The following is a 21,161-nucleotide window of genomic DNA, read 5'->3' on the forward strand; positions in this document are numbered from 1 at the left end:
CTTAAAAACCGGTTCCAACGGCTATATTACCGTTGGAACCGGTTCCAACGGCTCTTTTGTTTCTCAAAAACCGGTTCCAACGGCTATATTACCGTTGGAACCGGTTACAACGGCTCTTTTGTTTCTCAAAAACCGGTTCCAACGGCTATATTACCGTTGGAACCGGTTACAACGGCTCTTTTGTTTCTCAAAAACCGGTTCCAACGGCTATATTACCGTTGGAACCGATTCCAACAGCTAGTTTGACCAGTGTTTGACCTTTTTAAGAAAAACCCGCAGGAACTGGGTATTTCGGGTAGGAATCGGACCGGGTACACTTAGGAACCGGATTGGAACCGACTGCGAAATACAAATAGGGGAACCGGGTATGATATTCGGGTACAATAATACCCAAACCGGGTATTTGCTCCATTGGGTAGGAACTGGAACCGGTTCCGGGCCAGTTCTACCGGTTCGGTTCCGGAACCGGTTTTTTTGTGCACGTCTATTACTAAGCAATTGATCAATAACTATTCAAAAGTTTGGGCCTAAGGTAGAAGTTTTTAAAAAAAAAAACATATCCGGAACCGGACCTGAAAAAAAACGGAACCGGTTTTATTTATACCCGGGTTTTTATACCCAAACCCGTACCCGACCCTACCCATAGGGTACATATATGATTTGAATTTTAGTACCAAAACCCGTACCCGATTTGTACCCGGTAATACCCGAAAACCCGAACCAGTTTCATACCCGGAAACGAGTTTTTCAGTACCCGAAACCGAGTTTTTCAAATACCCGATATGTACTCGAAATTACCCGAAAAATAACAGAAAAATACCCGAAAAATACCCCTAAAAAGTGCAACTCTTGAAAAATTCCAATCTATACCCCAAAATAGCAGGAAAAAACTTGAAAATATGGTTTTTTAAATACCCAGAAATAGGGTATTCAAATACCCGGTTTTAGAATACCCGGTTCTATACCCGACTCGAACCCGATACATAGGGTATGGTTTTTAGAGGCAATACCCGGACCCGAACCCGACATGTGTATTGCTAATACCCAATTATCCAATACCCGATCATACCCGAACCCAGGTTTTTCTAATGCCCGATTTGCGCACCTCTAGCCTAAGAGAGAAGAAATATAAAAGCAAAATTTATTAATACAAACGATTATACATTAGTTATTTGATAATAATTGGTTAATATGGTGACCATGACTGATAACTGTCTCAAGTTGATGGCTTATAAGCTTTGAGATAACATGAGAAAAGTAACGAACCCAGTACTAACACGAAGATGACCTATGAACAACAACCATGTCGTGTTAAGAAGTTCGGTTACAGGCTTGAAATCACTTAACCCGTACCTAATTCGTATATTTAATCATGTCATGATATCAACCTAATTCGAATACACTTAAATACATATAACCCGACCACGATCTATGTAACCATGTTTATTCAAATTGATCAAACGGTTGGCTAGTCAAAAACGGGTTGCTAACAGTTGGAGTAGAGCTATGAAAGGATTAAGCATGTCGTAAATAGGTTGATGGGTTATAAAAGAGTTGTAATAAAGTTGTAAATTAGTTAAATAAGTTGACAATCTGAACTTACTTTAAAATTTATGCAACGGGCATATCAAAACATTTATTTTAAGTAAAACTTAAGCATGATCTATTTTCTCAAAATGGATTAGACTAAAAGTCCTCTGAACACTCGTTACTTTTTTGCTCGATTTGTATCATGTAGTTGGTGATCAATGCATTGACTCGATGCCCATTTTGCTCGATATATGTTGGGCCTACAATAGATTATAAAATCGATGCCCTTTTTGAGGTCTTTTTATAATTGTCAGAAAGGGTCTGACTTGGTCTTTTTATAATTTTACATGTTATCATGTCGGGTTAGAAATCGATTTATCGGGTCGATACCTGTTTTTATACAAATAGATCTGGGTCAGTTTAAAACCAATTTGTTATTACAAGCTAACAATTTGTTGAATTTAAACCGGTCTAAAGAGATTCGCGTCGGGTTGCGAACCAATTTAAGCCACGGGTGTTTGGAAACCGCTATCCAAACCACTCGTTAGTAGAGGTGCACAAAAATCCCAAACCCGGACAAAACCCAAACCCGTTCTCATAAGCGAACCCGATTTGTACCCGGTATCACCTGAAAACCGGAACCGGTTCTATACTTAGAACATAGTTTTTATAACACCCGATCATACCCGGAACCAGGTAGGAATGTATTAATTAGAAAAACCCAATTTATGCACCTCTACCTGTTACCAGTGGCGAAGCTTGGACTAAGATACCGGGGGGGACTCAAAATTTATACAAAATTTCACAAAGGGGGCTAGGCTTAAATTTTGGCCGAAAACGACTAAATTTACACTACGTATAAAAATTTTCGGACGAAAATGACTAAATTTTACACTACATATAAAGATAAAAGATTTCGACTGAAAACGGCTAAAGTTTACACTACGTATAAAAGATTTCAGCCGAAAACAGCTAAATTTAAACTACGTATAAAAAACTTAGAACGAAAACAGGTAAATTTACACTACTGCGTAAAAAACAGTGGGGGTCGGGGCCACCCCCGGGCCATAAGCAACCTTCGCCGTGCCCGTTACTATCGGGTTAAAATCAGTTTTTGTATGTTACCAGGTCAGGTTAGAAACCGGTTTACTGGTCCGTTATTTATTTATTTATTTTATTTTCCCATCTCTAGTTTGGGCTATACATTGGCAATGTCGTCATATATCAGACAATAATTACACAAAATCATTTCTATAAATAATATTATTTATTATTATTATTATTATTATTATTATTACTCAACCGTCGTCCGCCTGACGACGTCAAATCCTAATTATTCATTTCCGGTAGGGTTCCGTTAATGGCGTCAGAGGATGTTGTGGTAGGTAAGACCACAGCTACCATCGCTAATCTCGCCGGAGAAGCTAAGATCGCTAGTGCCGGTGTCACGGCGCCTAGCCGTCACGCTTTGCTCAGCATCTGCAAGTCTCTAGTCGCGGGTGGTGTTGCCGGTGGAGTGTTAGTACTCTGATCTAGTTTATTAATTTAATTAAATGATTATTGATTTAATTTAATATCTGTTAGACTAAGGGGTGTGGGGGCTTTAGTGGGGGCAAGAACCAATAATATTATGACGTGTGGCAGAGAGAGAAACTGGATAAGGGGGGTGTTGGAGCCCCTGCTGTGGAGGGGCTCCAGGGAAATTTTTTTTTATTTTTTTATAAATATATTCAAACAACGTATTATTAAAAAAACTCATAAATTATTAAAAAAAAACACACATTAATAAAAAAACACATTAATATCTAAAAATAAAATAAAAATTCAAGTACTAAAAAGAAACATTCTTCTTATTCTTCGGCTTAGTCTTCTTCGATCAACCTCTTTCGGATACGTTCCTTTTGCTTTTCCATTAGCATTTGATCGACCGGATTTAGGTTACTGAAATCTCTAGTAAGAAAGTCCAAATCTCTCATTCGAGTTTTTTCCTTTTTGTCATAAGAGACCACCTCCATGGTTTTGTTGAATTTATTGAGAGATTCAACAAGATTGGCGATGTTTACGGCTTCCCCCTCAGCCGGTTTTTTCCCCTTGGCGTCCCTTCCCAATGGCCGCCTCCTCGGTGGTGAAGACGTTTCCTCCTCCGCAATGTTTAGGTCGAATCCAACGCGGCAATCCGACCCGGTTGAAGTGCGATACGCTCCAGACGAACTAGTTTTAGTCCGTTTCGGCCCTACTTCCGCATCTACGTCCGGCGCCACCAGCTCAACCCACTTGGAACACCTTTTCAACCTGTCCCACAACTTTAAATCGTCCCACGTCTTCACCATCCCATACCTCCGCAAACACTCCTGCTTCCACTCTTCGACCGTGAAATTGTAAACCGCCAAATCATCACTGCCCCTTGGTCTCATACGACCGCTGTTCCTGTTGAAAATATTAGTAAACAAGCCGACAAATTTTCTGATTTCGGACCACCGACCCGAAATCATATCGGCGTTCCGCTCTGTACTCCCAACGAGCATGTAGAACGTCCCCCTAACCTTTGTCCAAAAAATCTTTCTCTGTTGGTAGTCGGCTGCAAAATGAATAAATAAATTAGATTTCCATTTAACCTTTTTATTTAACTTTTTTATTAAAAATCTTTTTTAAGAACGTTAAAACAATTACCGCAACGCCGATCCTCAGAAATGACTATCCAAGCCCGACACAAGGCTTCCTTCTCATCCGATGACCACGGAGTGGTTTTCCGTTTCGTCCTCGGAGTCGAAGCCGGTCCCGACCCGTCCGTTGTAACTGGTTTTTTCCGGTGGACGCGTCTTTTTTGTCCCGTAGCTTTACCGTGTGATTCTTGTGTCTCCGGAACAACAAAGTTAGGAGACGGTTGTGTGTTGGATGGTTGAAAGCCGGATGATTCTTGCGGCTCCGAATAAAACATCGGTTGGTGCGGTGACGACCATAAATCGTCGTCAAGATAATCTGAATCAAGGTTTGGGAACCAATTTCCAGCCATTTTTTTAAAAAAAAGTTGAGAAGATGAATTGATTTTGGGTGAAGGTTTGAAGTTTTGGTATAAAAATGGGTGAAATGGAGTATAATTATATAGAAAATATATTTTTTTTTGTTTTTTTTCGGCTCCCCAACGGTCCAAAAAACATCAAAAGGTGTGCTCCTCTCTCTCTTCTCCCGCTAACCGGCTCACGCCTGCCTTTTTTTTCCCGCTAGCGCCCCTGGTGGTGTGGTGTTAGCGCCTGGGGGCGCGAGCGGAGGGGCTCTAGCGCCCCCGTTGAAGCCCCACACCCCTCAGTCTTACTGATTTTGTTTTAATTTGTACTTTTACACTGTTAGATAAATGATGCCGTACGAATAATTGTGCAGTACGTACGGTTTGATAGATCTGTATGACTGTTTTACTTTTTTTACTTATTATTATTATTATTATTAACTGCTCGAATGATTGAAATTATCATCGATAGGATTCATCTTTGATTACATTAGTAACTAGCTATGCAGTATCGGTTAACTCGGTGAGATATTGGTAATTTTAGTATCATGCAGAATTTATATATAGAGCAATTTAACACTACTCTCGTACAATTAACAAAGTAACGTTTTGCAACTTACAAAACACTAACAAATTAACCTTGTGGAATTTAATATCTGATGCTGATATTTTTAATTCGTACTTTTACACTGTTAGATTAATTTATGCCGTACGAATAATTGTGCAGTACGTACGGTTTGAAAGATCTGTGACTGTTTTACTTTTTTAACTTAATACTTTTTTTTATTGTATGAATATTTATTGTCTGGTTAAATTATGGATTATGGAACTGATTAATATGCATAAACAACAAATATTTTAGAGCTAAAATGACCTAAATTGTTAGGATTTGTTCATCTTTGATTAATGATTGTGTTAGTTACTAGTCACTTTTATACTGAAAATATTCATGAAATGATTGGTTTTAGTGCTTGAAATCCGGTCATCTATCAGTAGGGGTGCAAATGAGCCGAGCCTCGGCTCATTTAACTTACACAAAGCTCAAGCTCAAGCTTGGCTCATTTCGTAGTTTTTCAAGCTCGAGCTCGGCTCGTTTACTATTTATTAATTAATTTACATATTTCAATTATAATTTTATATATAACTTAATATTTGTTATTTAGTTATTTTTTCATAACATTATATATATTAATTAATAATTATTGTATATATTTATTATAAAAATTATATAAATGGCAGGCTTGTTTAGGCTCGCGAGCTGGCTCGGGCTCGTTTATTAAAGAAGCTTACTTTTAGGCTCGAGCTCGGGCTCGTTTAAGCTCTCACCTCGATTGAGTATTTTTAGGAGCTGATCTCGAGTAGCTCGTGAGCGGCTCGGTTTGTTCGCACCCCTAATTATCAATCAATAGTTTGTTTTTTGTATCTGAAGTAAGATTATCTATTTTAACATGCTATTATTATATAGATGTGTGCATTTATTTTATCTATGATCTAACAGTCTTGCCTAAACTCCTAAAGTAATCCCACACAGTCGATATTTAATGCCGTATGAATGATTGCGTAGTATGTACAGTTGAAACATCCATGACTGTTTACTTCTTTTACCTGGTTGAATGACTGGAATTGTTAATCTGCATAAACGAAAAATATATATTTTTTTAAACGATTAGTGGCATGATGTTGAAAGTTAGAGCTAAAATGACCTAAATCAGTAGACGTATATCTTTGATAACTAGTCACTTTGATTTTCTAGAGATTGGTCATGTTAGGTCTGGAGATTAGATTTACTTAGACGAAACCCAATAATGAAATGATTGGTTGTGCTGTTTATATTTGAGGTAAGATTATTCAGTTTAACCTGCGTCTATGAATGAAATGTATTTGTAAAGAAGTTATTATTGTACAGATGTGTCGTGTGTATTTCTTGTATCTATGATCTAAGTTCTAACAGTCTGTTATATCTATACAAAAGCATCCTTGCGATTAATGTTACTAGAAGAGTCAGGTAGAACATGCCAGAAGGAAACATGAGCATGTGGTTATGATGGTTTTAGCATAAGTCGTTTTCTAAGCTCATTTTCAGGTTTCCATACCTAATCTAACTGGTCCCAGCCATAAGAAATAACCATGAAAAAGTTATAATTTTTGATAGATCATATTAGCTAAACTGTAGGGTGCAAAAAACCAATTATAAGCATTAAGCTGTAGAAACTAGCCTTTAATTTATCTATACCGTTGACCTAAACAACTATGTTGTACCATTTGGTCTTTATTTTTTTAATTAACTGTTTGTTTATTTGGTTATGTTATATTGCAGATCAAGAACTGCTGTTGCGCCCTTAGAACGACTTAAAATTTTGCTCCAGGTGAATCATCTATCTAATTGTTTTATTTTTGTTTCCATGGACGATTAAACTCATTTATTGTCTTTTTATCTCACAAAATATTTAAAATATGAGCTTACGTGATTTGCGGTTTTTTGCAGGTGCAAAATCCTCATTCAATCAAATACAATGGCACTATCCAGGGGCTGAAATACATATGGAGAACAGAGGGTTTTCGTGGACTGTTTAAAGGAAATGGCACTAATTGTGCTCGTATTGTTCCAAACTCTGCTGTCAAGTTCTTTAGCTATGAGGAAGCATCAAAGTACGTGACTCCGCTACCATTTTAGTTTTTTTTTGTGTCATTAACTATATACATTATTACATGATCCATCTGTTTAGATTGTCATGCTGTTTTAGAACCAGTTAATTGCATTGGTAGCAGTGATAATATAAGTTCACATTGTATCATTGTGTTTGAACAGGGGGATTTTGTGGCTCTACCGACAACAACCTGGAAATGGTACTTCAATTTAGTCCTTTTTTTTTCCTAACATCAGTACATCACTAGATAATGGAGATAACAAATATTCGTTCACACATGAAACCAGAAGCTGATGATTTCTTATATTTTGTTTCTCAGAGGATCCTGAACTTACCCCTGTTTTACGTCTTGGAGCTGGTGCATGTGCTGGAATAATTGCCATGTCAGCTACATACCCGATGGACTTGGTTCGAGGTCGACTTACCGTGCAGGTATGATTCAATATTTCTAGACATTGTTATATGTTGTACTATTGTTAGTAGTGTGACACATACTCACATATCATAAATGTTTTAATGTATACAGACTGATAAGTCTCCTAGCCAATACCGAGGAATTGCGCATGCTCTTAGAACCGTCCTACGTGAAGAAGGTCCACGTGCATTATATAAAGGGTGGCTTCCTTCCGTCATTGGCGTTGTAAGTAATAAAGTCAAATATATTGGCAATGACGTCTGATTTTAGTTACTCATGTTATTCACTTGTCCCAAAATAAATGCAACGTTTGACTTGGCAAAGTTCAGTAGAGGTGTTCAACTAATCAACAACTTGTCAAATGCCTAAAACATCCCACCAATGACACGATATGGCAGTCATTTGGACCAATATTAATGATAATATTATTTAGTGACGTTTGGTAACTTGTGTTGACTAGTTACCAAAAGGGGATGTGTCGTATGCAGTTGTTGCATTTATTTTAGAATATTGAGGTAATAATTTTTCTAGTTAACTTTTTGTTATTTAAAGAAGAAACACGTGTGCATTTTTCTTTAACTTAGAGCCTATAGGAGACTGTTTGGACCTATTTTTAAATGGGTTGATTGGCGTTATGTTTTATCTCTAACGGGTCAAAGTCAAGACATTTAATTTAAAAAAAGCTGGCTAAAAACTAAACTGGTTGAAGTTTGAATGTATTGGTAACTCTTAACAAGTTCTCATATTTTTGTGGTGTATATAGGTACCCTATGTGGGTCTAAATTTTGCGGTGTATGAATCTTTAAAAGATTGGTTGGTTAAATCAAGACCATTTGGCCTAGCCGAGGACGGTGAGTTGAGTGTCACCACAAAGCTTGCGTGTGGGGCTGCAGCTGGAACCGTGGGTCAGACCGTTGCTTACCCTCTCGATGTCATTCGCCGAAGAATGCAAATGGTTGGTTGGAAGCATGCAGCTTCAGTTGTGACCGCAGATGGCAAGTCAGCACTTGAGTACACTGGCATGGTTGATGCTTTCAGGAAAACCGTTCGTTATGAAGGTTTTGGCGCGTTGTACAAGGGCTTGGTTCCCAACTCGGTTAAGGTATATATCAGAGTTTTTATTTTATTATTTCTTATTAATTTTCTTCTTTAAAATTGTAATGAAAGTTTGGTGTGTGATAATAGGTGGTTCCTTCGATAGCGCTCGCGTTTGTGTCGTACGAGGTGGTTAAGGATCTACTTGGGGTGGAGATGAGGATATCTGACTGAGAAACATCCTAGGTTTAACAATAATGTTGTTGAATGAATGTTGTTTTTGTGCGCAAAAGAGAGTAAGATTCGTTTCGTTCTCTTTTAATTTATTGCTCACTGAGAGATATAGAAGTTGTTAGTGTTGATATAGTTGACCCGGGTTCGTACCCGGCACTTTCTCTTTCTGCTGCGGTTTTTGGTGCTTGTCGTTTGTGCCGCACCAACGCTATCCAATAAGGTTATTTCGTAGAGCTGGTTAGTTGTTTGCACATTTTATGATTTTGATTATGGTAATTAAACAGTTTTGTGGTGTTGGTTTTGGTTTAGTAGTCTTTGCTTTTATTTGTTGACTTTATTTAAGTCTTGTTTTAGAGTTTGACTTTCAAACAGTAGGTATCCTTTCGACTAGTCGTCGATTAATCGTTATTTGGTCAAAATTGAGAAAATTGTATATAAAATTTGGCGTGTCTATGTATGTATTTGAAAATTTACGTGTAAGTTTTAATCCGATTAATCGCTAATTTTCTACCTCACTGCTTGTCTAATGCCTAGCGTGATTCTACAACTCTTAATACACTTAATATAATACATTTAATATGCTTTATGTGGTTTTCAAATTGGTTCTATTTAAACACACTTATATATTTCTCTTAAGAAAGTGTTGCAATTTACAAAAGAACTTTAGACTAATATTTAGTTTCTAACAAGAAGCTAAGGTTCAGTTCGGGTCACGTCCGACTGAACCCAAAACTCAAAACGCTAACACGCCCTTTGACATCTAGCGGCGAGCTCAAAAAACGCCTTCTTAAGAAAATCAGACAGACCACGGTGATGATCAATCCACACGCATAATTGTCGAATCGCTTCTCGTTTCTCTTCTTTCAAAACAATCATTGCCTCATCATTCTCCTTCACAATCTTCTCCAAATCCCTTAACTTATTCTCTAATCTCAATGCTTTTTGCCTTGACCAAAGTATCTCCTCTTCTTTACCATCCATTTGCACCACAAGTGCATCAAAATCCTCCTTAACTTGTATCAACTCACCATTCTTTCTCTTCACCCAATCCTTCACAAAGTTCATCTCACAGCTCACTTTCGACACGCGGTTCGTGAACTCTTCACAACATTCCACAAACCGAAGCCCAAACGTCTCAGACACACTTAACGTTTCACTCACCACTGGCATAATAATCTTGATATTATGAATCGCTAAATCGCTATCTTTTTTGTCTTGCTCGTGTTTTTCCAAGGTGTTTTTGTACCAATTCCGGGTTTCATTGTTTAACTGTTCCGACACACAAACTCTTCGGTTCAAAATCCGATAACTATCCTCAGTTTTTTTCCTAAATTCATCCACCATGTCTCCCATTTTCTTAATCGTGGTTTGAAGGCTGGATTTCGGCTCGAGGCTTAACCGGTTCACTAGCGTGTCCCCGTCATTTTTTCCTTCAAGTTCCCTTTTATCGACCTCTAAAGATTCAAACTTTTGTTGAAGGGATTTCATTTTATTCGACAAATCTTTGACGGGTGCAGGACGAGTATCGTTACTTAACGTCTCGATCTTGATCTCCAAATCCTTAACATGTTCTTTCAAAATATTTCGTTCTTCAACCAAACCCTCCTCGTTCGACGCCTTCTCCTTCAGTTTCTCGGTCAACGTTTCTTGAATATTAACAACTTCTTTCGCCTTCTTCTCGAGCTTAATCTCCTTTTCTTGATTCTCAATCCTTAACGTCTCGAGTTCCTTCTCTTTCCCATGCAAAAACTGCTTCAAATCTTGCACGCGGTCTATCGATTCTTCGATCTTATCATCAACTTTCTTCAACTCATTGTCATTATATGCATTTTCAACCTCAGTTTCTAAATTATCTTTTATTCTTTTATGCATATTATTATCACTCATTTGACAGTTTATACTCTCAATCTCAACCTTTAAAACACTTACTTTGTCTTCTAACAACTTCACTGGATTCTCAACTGTTGTTGATGAACTTAACATACTTAACTCGTCTATCGAATAACTCGAACCCTCGGATTTCATACTATTTGTTGTTGATGCAACTTTAGTTTGATAATAATTTGGTAGTTTTGAGCCACTTCCAGGTGAATAATATCCTGCTGATTCCATACTTAATGAGTTTGATGATGAACTTGACTCATTATCTTCCTCTTTATCCTCTTCATTATTATTATTATTATTATTATTATTATTATTAATATTACATTTTCTTTTTACTCCTTCCTTTAAATCTTCATACAAACCACACATGAATTGGTATTGTTTATGAAGATTTTCTGTCAAGTTAACTATTTCTGATCTTTTTCTTTGTTTTTCTTCTTTGTTACCGGAATTTGCGCTTTTAACGAGCTTTATGATCCTCTCCACCTTAGCATCCGTCTCTGCGCATAGAAATCGTAAAACTTAAGCCTTTAAACGAACCGAACGTTCAACAAACCGTTCGTGAACAGTTCGGTAGGAAATTTGTTTATGTTTGTTTATTTAATAAACGAACGAACATGAACATAACTTTTTGTTCATTTTAATTAAACAAATGAACATGGACACATGTTACGCTTGTTCATTTACGTTTTTTTTGTCTCGTTTTTATATGTTCATTTACTTAAACATGTATTAGACTTCTAATGGTCTTTGTTTATGCTCATTTATGTTCGATTGTGTTGGTTCATGAATGTTCTTTTGTGTTCATTTATGTTCATGAACTGTCTGTTTAGAATGTTAATGAATGAACATAAACGAACATGAATATGTTCATTTTCTTAATGAACAAACATGAACAAGAATATATGTTCGTTTAATTATTCATTTTTGTTATGTTCATTTACAGGCCTAGTAAAACGAATAACTAGGGGTGTAAACAAGCCGAGCTCGATCTTGGCTTGTGCTAGACACGTTTATTAATTATTTTCGTGCTAGACACGTTTATTAATTATTTTCGTGCTAGACACGTTTATTAATTATTTTTTTTATATTTATAATTTTATGAATCATATATATGATTTAGTTAATATTCTAATAATTCTAAGTGAAATAAAATAATTAGCTTTATTAAATAAAAATTATATAAGTAATAGGCTCATTTAGGCTTGCGAGTCGGCTTGGGCTCGTTTTTTAAACAAGCTTATTTTTAGGCTCGAGCTCATTTAAGTTTGGTCGGACTCAATAATTTAATCAAGTTAATCTCGAGTAGCTCGTGGGCGACTTGGCTCGTTTACACCCCTAAAGACTATAAGCTCGAATCAATGTTCTAGATGGATGTAACACATTACCTAATATGATCTGCTTATGTTGTTCCTCTTTATCAGGATCAACATGATCCCGGAACATATTCATCGATTCATCCCACCTGTTTTTTGTCATTCCTATGCCTTACGGCACACGATTATCAACCTAATCCAAAACATATCATGATCATTAGCAGAAACCTTCCGCATTGAGATTTATTCTAACAATTTGCATGAAAATCATATGCAAATATAATAATAATAATAATAATAATAATAATAATAATAATAATAATAATAATCGGATTACCTGGAAATTAACCGGAGGTTGAAGAACGTAAAACATGATCCATGCATACGCGGGAAGACATTATGGAGTGAAAAATTTGATTACCAGATTCAACAATGTCATAACATGTGGTTCTTCATGAAAACAGGTAAAAAACGGTTAAAAGTAAGTGTGTAGCAAAATTCATAAGTTTTATTTATTAGTTTAAAGTTTTAAAAATGTATAGTTTTAGACTTTAGGATCAAACTGGTTTAGTCTATTAAAAAAAAGTAACATTGTCTAAATCTACAAGGTTATGTGTCATGAGGCGTTAAAAGAGTGGCTAAACCGACGCGCAAAACACTGACATATAAGGGCGTGTTTATTTTAATCAATAATCTATTTGTTTCGCAGGTTTTAAAACAAGATGGATATTGTTATATTATACCATTTCTCTTGCGCTGTATATATCTGCGTTTCGTGATGTATAAAACAATCAACAAAGCAACGACGAGAACCACATAGACTACAATAGCTATTATCCTCCCTGCAAAGATCATCTTAAAGTGTTATTTTCGTCCTTATAGTTTGACAAATAATGCGAATTTAGTCCAAAAAGTTTATTTTTTGCGTATGGACCCTCCACGTTTTCCAGTTCTTGCCAATTACATCCAAATCACTAACCCCGTTAAATTAATTCAATCGATAAGTCAGGGGTAGATATGTCTTTTCACTATTTCTTTATTATACTTATTTAAGTGAACTGCGGTTTTCGCCCTTGTGGTTTGTCCAAAGCTGCGATTTTAGTCCAATAGTTTCATGTTTACAATTTTCGTTCTTGTAGAATCATTTCACTTGCAATTAAACCCGAATTTATTAACATCGTTAAGTCTGGGTGTTAACCCATTTGCGTGTCTCTCACGTGACGACCAATTTTGTTGTTTTTCTCTCCAAATAAACCTCAGTCCTAATTCGCAAGCCCACTCACGTGAAGGGCTGGGGTGTATTTGGGGAAAATGGAAAGAAAGAACGAACAAAACTGCTCCTCACGTGAAGGGTACACTGACGGGTTTAATGACCAGACTTAACAAGATTAGGGAATTCGGGTTTAATTGCTAGCGAAATGAAACTATATGGAAGAAAATTGCAAATTTGAAACTACTGGACTAAACTGCATATTTGGACAAATCAGATGGACGAATACCGCAGTACACCGAGATAAGTATTATAATAAAGAAATAGTGAAAAGACATGTCCACCCCTATTAAATTTAACGAGGTTAGTTATTTGGATGTAATTGACAAGAATTGGTAAACGTGGAGGGTCCATATGCAAAAAATAAACTTGTTGGACTAAATTCGTATTATTTGTCAAACCACAAGGACGAAAATGTCACTTTACTGTTTTAGTTAATTAAATAGACCATTACTGAACTAACATACTTTTTATTTAATTACTTACATACTAATTCCATTTTACCACCAATAGTTATATAGTTTGATTCAAGAAAATTCGTATCCGAATACCATATAAAACATCCCGTATTCAACACACGACCCTCAGACCACTATAATATCGGCAACGATGCATTGTTCAAACATGCTGTACAGGAGCTTGTGCTCAAAGTCTCCCAACATTCCGCCAACACATAAACCGAGTCATTACTTTTCTTTTTGCACAACAAACACATTAACTAATAATAAATAGATAACATAACAGGTTCGAACAAACTAACAAGTTTTCAACAAACACAAAACTTTATTAAATCTTCCAATTTGATCATCACATCAAATATAAACTAATATTTTAACACACGTTCAAACGTCTTAAAAGGAAAACAAACAAACAAACAAACAAACATGATTGTTGTCTAGAATGAGGACAAGGTTTCGATGTAACGATGGGGTGGTTCAAAGCACTCGTTGTGTAACTCCTTAAAACTCTCGTCGTGAATGTTGTACCTTAACAGCTTCTCGCAATCTAACAACACCAAGAATGTACCTCCTCCTGCTGCTGCTTCTTCGTCTTCGGCTTCGTCTTTACCAATAACCAAATCAACAACTTCACAATAACATTGACCATTTCGAACCATCTCCGGGAAATCACCCACAAGCGCATCAAGCTGCAGCCGATACTTGACAAACCACCCTGAATGATCCCTCAACATCTCGTACACACTCATGCTTAATGTATGATCTTTCGAGCAATAATCATCGAGTGATACTAAATGTAGATGACCTCTCGATTCCCCAACATACACAACCGATTCATTTTCACCATCCGGCACGGGCAACATTTCCAACTCTTCAACATCTAACTTGAAGAGCGTAATAACACTGCTACCATATTCGGGTCTCCAAAGAACGATTCCATTCCAGTAACACGGGCAGTCTAAACCGCATGGGTGGAAACGAAAAGATTCGACACAAATCCTCCATGTCCTTGTATCAGACGAGAAGACGTGAATCTTACACAAGTTTCTTTCAAGAGAATAATCAAAATCATCAACGGTAACGCAAACGAGTTTGTAGTGGACACAATGTGTTGGATGAAATGCCAAAACCATAGAGATGCATCCGGTTGGGACCGAAGGGATGGATGACAGTTGCTTGGTGGTGGGGTTGAATACATAGTAATATTTTTCATCACCAGCAGAACAAAGTAATAAACCGTTACAAGATTGCTCGATTTTGACATTGGAACGATTGAAGTAGAAACCGAGATTACGGAAAGGATTATTATTATTATTATTATCATCAAAGGGAATATATAGAGTAGTATTATAACTGTGAATAAAACAAGCAGTGAAGGATTAATCTTGAACATTAGTAAAGTTAAGGGTTTATTTGTTAAGTTATAATTTAGTTATTTGAATTGTAGTAGGTTTATGAAAGGTATGTCTTGGAGAGCAAGTTTAATAGGTCTATAAATAGGGTCTAGGTTATTTGTTTTATTTGAGAGAAGTTGAGAGAGAGTTAAGAGAGAGTCAAGGAGTCTCATCTCCACGTACGTTTGATAAGTTCGTGAAGTTCGTTTGGTATGTTCGTTTGATTATATGAAAAGAGTCGAGGGTTGTTTACCCAATATCTCGTGTTCGTTTGTTTGATAAGTTCGTTTGATTCTATTGTTTGATCCGTCTGGGCCAACAATTGGTATCAGAGCTATACCAAGTTCGTATTAAAGTTTGGAGAAACCGGTTGATTGCAACAAGAACGTAAGGTCGACAATTAAAGGAGATGTTCGTATGAGGTTATTTGAGACGGTGTTAGTTCCGTTTTAAAAAAGTGATAATTATTTGCTCCTTATTGAAGACGGTGAAAGTAGTCACAATTAATTAATTGTGATAAGCTTTATTTGGCATTTAAGGGAAGTCGGTGGAATTATTTTTGAAACCACACAAGCAGGTAGTTAAGATTATTTTTAAGCAAGCTATTACCTCAAAAATTAGTGGTTCTTGTTGATCGAAGAAAAGGATAATAAGGAGAGGCACGCACACACCTTTTTAAAGTGCTATTGTTAATTGATAAAACAATCAAAGAAGATTTTTTTTCCCTTGATGAATAATTAGAAAGAAAAGTTTGCGTTGTTTGGTTATTTGTTGGAGATTGGTTTCGGCATCGGGGATCAATTCCAACTGAAAGAGCAAACCATAAAAGAAAGTAAAGATAGGAAAGACATGATGGTGAGTGAGGGAATTCCAGTATTGACGAAATCGAACTACAAAGTATGGTCGACCAAGATGGAGGGATTTCTGAAAGAGTTTGGTTTTTGGGATGTTATTGAACCTACAGTCGGTGTAGCTGTAGATGAAAGGAAGATGTATACAGCGTTAGGGTTCATATGTCAAACCCTGCCGGACGACATCTTGGTACAAGTTGGCATGCTCATGAATACAAAGGAAGCATGGCGTGTTTTGAAGATTCGATTTCTCGGATTTGATTATGTACGAAAGGAAGAAGACGAAAAAGCAGCTCAAGAAGCCGCTGAGAAAGAAAGATTGGATAAGATCGTTGAGAAGGAAAGATTGGATGCAATTATTCAAGAAGAACATGTACGTAATAATGAAGCTCAGGAAGCTACAGAGAATGAAGAAGCTTCGCAAGCTGTTTTGAGAAGTGATAGAAAAGAAATGTTGAATGAAGAAAAAGAAAGAATTTCTTCAGAAGAAAAAGAAGAGAAGATGGAGAATCTTAAGGTATGTTTTTATGACTAAAACAACCTTGAAGATGAGAAAATTGATAAGATAAGTGAGCAGAAAGGAAGCAAGAAATCTGCTAGTGATGATGATGAGAGAAAGGTTACGGAATTGAATGAAAGGAATGGTGCAACTAACAAGTCTGTAGATTTAGAAGTGTGTGTGAAAGTCAACAATCGAGCATTTGTTGATGAAAAGTCAGAACCGAATGAAAGGTTGATAAGAATTGTTAGAATGGAAGGCCTAGTAGGGTCTGATAAAGAAGGAATGAATAGCCCATCTACAAGTTTTGATGAGCAAAGAATGAAAAGAAAAGTGAAAAAGAAAAATGTGGAGAATGAAGTGGTATGTGAGATCAGTGTGGATGGTTTGAACGATGAGCGTGAAGAACTTGTTAAACAAGTTTGTTACAAACAACTGAAAAGAAAGGTTAAAGATGAATCAATGATTAAAATTGAAGAGATGAGAGTGCTACTGGGAATTAAAGATCTTGGTGGTACAAAAGAGATGGACAATTCAAGATTAAGGGGGTGAATGAAGGATTAATCTTGAATATTAGTAAAGTTAAGGGTTTATTTGTTAAGTTATAATTTAGTTATTTGAATTGTAGTAGGTTTATGAAAGGTATGTCTTGGAGATCAAGTTTAATAGGTCTATAAATAGGGTCTAGGTTATTTGTTTTATTTGAGAGAAGTTGAGAGAGAGTTAAGAGAGAGTCAAGGAGTCTCATCTCCATGTACGTTTGATAAGTTCGTGAAGTTCGTTTGGTATGTTCGTTTGATTATATGAAAAGAGTCGAGGGTTGTTACCCAATATCTCGTGTTCGTTTGTTTGATAAGTTCGTTTGATTCTATTGTTTGATCCGTCGGGGGTGATTGTTGGGAATTTCGGTTAAAGGCCGTTACTTGGCGTGCAAGGTTAAGTAACAAGATTTAAGGAGTGGATAATCATAGACAATTAAATGTGCTTAGATTTAATTGTTAGTATAATTATCATGTCCTAATATTTAGCAATCCTAGTTGTAGTCTAAACGTGATAGGTTAGATTATAAATACCCGTGCTTTGGGGATAGAGATTGTAATTGGGTAATTGAGTTTTGTGAAGTTTCTCAATAATAATATTCGTGTTTGGGTGTTAGCCAAATTAACGAGTTTGAGTTCGTGTTCAATACCTGGTACCAATTCCATTTACGAGGTTATCGAAGTGGTGGGTGAAATGAGAGTGACTTAAAAGCAACCGCCATTGTTTACATACGGATTTGAATCGAAGGATGGAGGTAGCAGGAAGCCGAAGAAGGATTTCGATTAGAATGTCGTTGTTGGAATCGATTAACGCCGCAGTCGCCCCTCCAGCAGTAGCAGATTTACGAGTCACCACCATTAAAATTACCTTTATCATCGGACAGTCAGATGTTTAAAAAGATGCTAAACTTTAACAAACAAATACTTGAAATTCAGTTGTTTAGAAATTAACTGTGACATCTGCCCGAATCCGACCCGACCCAGGTACCCGTTTTCTGATCCGATTCTTTTTATGATTTAAAATTTAATTATTTTCTTTTAAAACTTGACATTTAAAATATGTATATTACTAATAATATTTTCCTTCCCGCCTCTTCCTCTCTCTTCCTTTCCGCCGTCCCGTCCCTCTTCTTCTCTCCGCCTTCTTTTCCCTCTTGTTGCCGTCCCGCCTCTTTCTCTCTCTTGTCGTTGTTCCGCCCTTAAGCCTTGAACCCCTTCTCTTATTTTTGTGTCCTTTGTTTCTTCCCGTCTAAGGATGTCTGCGCAGCTCCACGCGCCAGACTCCTTACAAGGAAGCCTGCGCGAAGACCAGTTGTTCCTGCGATACGCGAAGCGAACTGTTCTCGCAGCGCGCTAAGAATTGTAGTTCTCGCAGCGCGCTAAGAATGGTAGTTCTTCCCGCGACGCGCTAAGGATTTGTAGTTCTTCCCGCGGCGCGCTAAGAATGGTAGTTCTTCCCGCGACGCGCTAAGGATAATAGTTCTTCCCGCGGCGCGCTAAGGTTTGTTCTGTCAGCTTTCGCCCTCGCGCGTGCGCTCGAGTCTTCTCGCGCTAAACCCCTTTGAGTCTTTTCTTCTGTTTAATCTAGCCGTTTACTTTTGTGATGTCTTATCTTCTGTGCTGTTGACCTGACCTATCTTATGTCTGAAAAGTTACTTTCGGCGCAGCATGCGCACCAACCCCATTGGTTGGCAGAAAAAGTGACTGACATTATCTTTTGAGATCTGATTTTCCATGCTTGACCAGTACCTTTATCTGACCCGCCCATGCCTGTTTACTGTTACCTGTCAGCTTTTCCTTTGCCCCCTGCAGCTGCCATATCTTTTGATATCTTTTGCTTTTGGAATCTTTTGCTTTTTGGAGATCTTTTCCCCTTTTTATGGGATTATGTTTTCTAGGGTTTCCCTATAAATAGTATTGTTTTCTTAATAGTTTATCACTACACACACAAACACTTATTATCTTCCTTGCTCTCTGCCTTCGTCCTCTCTCCTGTTCTGTCCTGCTTTTCCGGTAATATATGTATTATATATAATAATTTACTTATTAATTATGCTAACTTATAATCAAGACTTAAATCAAATCATTAAAACAATAATCTTATTTATAGGTTAACTTGTGCTTGTTTAAAGTTGGTTCTTGCTTTATCTTACACCGCATCGTTTATCAAGTGAGTAATCTCGTACCTAATCCCTTTTTATTTTTAATGTTTTGGGATGTTCATGTGTTCATACAAACTTAGAGTCTTAAACTTGTTTATGAACTTTAGTCGCGCAGTATCCCATGTGTTGAGGACGTTTACTTGGCTGTTTATTTGTATGTGTGTATCATTAACCGCTTTGTTCGGCCTATTCCGAAGTTTTCATGGATCCATTAGATGAACACGGGAGACCTATCGTTTACGGTTTTCTTTGTTTACACTTGCACATATGTTTTCTTGTTTTGTGCTCATTTGGGAGCACGGATTGAACTATGAACTATGATCTATTTAGGCTTGATCACAATCTGATTACACCCTTGTTAAACACCAGACATACACGTGTTGCGCGCAGATTTATTGTTATCTATGTATTGTATTAACCTTGATTTCTCACCAACACGCAAGTGTTTGACGTTTATTTTAACACATGTTCAGGTTTGCTGTAGCTACATTTGGAGCTTGTGGACACGTAGGACGTTTTTACTTTTGGACCTAGATTAAAATGTAACAAGACAAGTTATTATTGTTCGAATATTTTGTCTTATAATATATTGATTTATGTTGATTTATGTTATCTTGTGTTTACGTTGCGCGTGCGTGAATGAATATATTTATTAAATATTGACACCCAATAGTGTCACGAGTAATGAAACAATATGTGGCGCCCCGATGTATAATCCGCCTTTGGTCGGGGTGTTACATTAACCCACTATAAATTGTTACCCAACACTCATGTTGGATTTTAAGTGTATTTAATGCATAATAAAACCTTTTAATGCATAGGAGGTGTCAATTTGACCCATTAACCACTAAATTAGTAACTTAAAAAAGTCAATCGTGTAGAGGTCAAAATTTGTCATAAGTGTATTTTAATGCATAATAAAACCTTACCTTTTAAATAATATACTTGTTTAAAATGGATTATCACTAAAATATTTAAATTCCATTATCATGTTTGACCAAATTATTTATAATTAAAAAAAATTGAAACTTTGGGCAGAAAGTGTTATGGGCCAACCAACACGTTTTAACCCGTGCATATATTACAACTTCTTAATTCTTATCAACACATACATTGTATTTTAAGTAATTAAGTATAAATAGGTGTTGAGGTGGTAGATGAATAGGCAACTAAGGGCGCCCTTACTATTTTACTATTGGATGTGAAATTGAAGTTTTTTATAGATTTAAAAGGATTTGTAAAAATGTGATGCAGCTGTTAATCAGTACCAAATCAAGAACAAGAAATTAAGAGGAAGTAAGATTGATTATTTTTATTGAAAAGTGAAGTGAAAAGTGAATACAAGAACACAAGACCAAATTCAGTTCTTATACTCTAACCTAACAACTAGAACTGAATAACAGAAAAAATATTACACTCTAGTCCCTGAATGTTTAACACTGTAACAAACTAACTGAACTAGTACGTTTATCTTTGGAATTATGTCACAATTAGTCCCTTGACTTCTAACAATCTCCCCTCTAATTCCAAAGTTCCTGCAAGTCCATAACTCCCAGTAGCTGTCTCATTTCAAGAAACTTCAACCTTGGTAAAGCTTTTGTTAGCACATCTGCTCTTTGCATGTTCCCACTTACAAAGTCAACAACAATTTGACCATTCTCTATACACTCTCTTATAAAGTGATATCTTGTGTTTATATGCTTAGATCTTCCATGAAAAACAGGATTTTTCATAAGTGCTATGGCAGATTTATTATCCACCATTAAAGTGACAACCTTTTGCTTGGTTCCTGTAATCTCTTCTAGCAGCCCATGTAACCACACTGCTTGACAGGCTGTTATTGTCGCTGCCATAAATTCAGCTTCACAACTAGACAATGCTACAGTTTGTTGCTTTTGTGAACACCAAGATATTAAAGAACC

At 36.6% G+C, this 21,161-nt stretch overlaps 2 protein-coding genes across 2 annotated transcripts; one reads left to right on the top strand and one right to left on the bottom strand.

Annotated features, from left to right (window-relative positions):
- The first annotated feature begins 2,871 nt into the window (after nucleotides 1–2,871).
- LOC143548724 (mitochondrial adenine nucleotide transporter ADNT1-like) lies at nucleotides 2,872–9,183 on the top strand. The gene is made up of 8 exons (XM_077039813.1): nucleotides 2,872–3,048; nucleotides 6,852–6,900; nucleotides 7,020–7,183; nucleotides 7,344–7,381; nucleotides 7,502–7,614; nucleotides 7,709–7,822; nucleotides 8,361–8,699; nucleotides 8,783–9,183. The coding sequence occupies exons 1-8, from the start codon at nucleotides 2,891–2,893 to the stop codon at nucleotides 8,864–8,866; spliced, it is 1,059 nt and encodes a 352-aa protein (XP_076895928.1). The 5' UTR covers nucleotides 2,872–2,890; the 3' UTR covers nucleotides 8,867–9,183.
- Nucleotides 9,184–9,607: 424 nt separating this feature from the next.
- On the bottom strand, nucleotides 9,608–10,753 carry LOC143548734 (uncharacterized). The gene has a single exon (XM_077039825.1). The coding sequence runs from the start codon at nucleotides 10,751–10,753 to the stop codon at nucleotides 9,608–9,610; it is 1,146 nt and encodes a 381-aa protein (XP_076895940.1).
- Nucleotides 10,754–21,161: the final 10,408 nt, after the last annotated feature.

This window comes from Bidens hawaiensis, unplaced genomic scaffold, assembly GCF_021521415.1.
Source record: "Bidens hawaiensis isolate Kalapana, Puna unplaced genomic scaffold, B.hawaiensis_p1.1 tig00015244_1, whole genome shotgun sequence".
In the NCBI taxonomy this organism is placed as follows: domain Eukaryota; kingdom Viridiplantae; phylum Streptophyta; class Magnoliopsida; order Asterales; family Asteraceae; genus Bidens; species Bidens hawaiensis.

Coding starts and splice junctions, on each gene's coding strand:
- LOC143548724 (XM_077039813.1), top strand. CDS start 2,891: ATGGCGTCAGAGGATGTTGTGGTAGGTAAGACCACAGCTACCATCGCT. Junction 7,184..7,343: donor AGCTATGAGGAAGCATCAAA/GTACGTGACTCC, acceptor GTGTTTGAACAG/GGGGATTTTGTGGCTCTACC. Junction 7,615..7,708: donor GAGGTCGACTTACCGTGCAG/GTATGATTCAAT, acceptor TAATGTATACAG/ACTGATAAGTCTCCTAGCCA.
- LOC143548734 (XM_077039825.1), bottom strand. CDS start 10,753: ATGAGTGATAATAATATGCATAAAAGAATAAAAGATAATTTAGAAACT.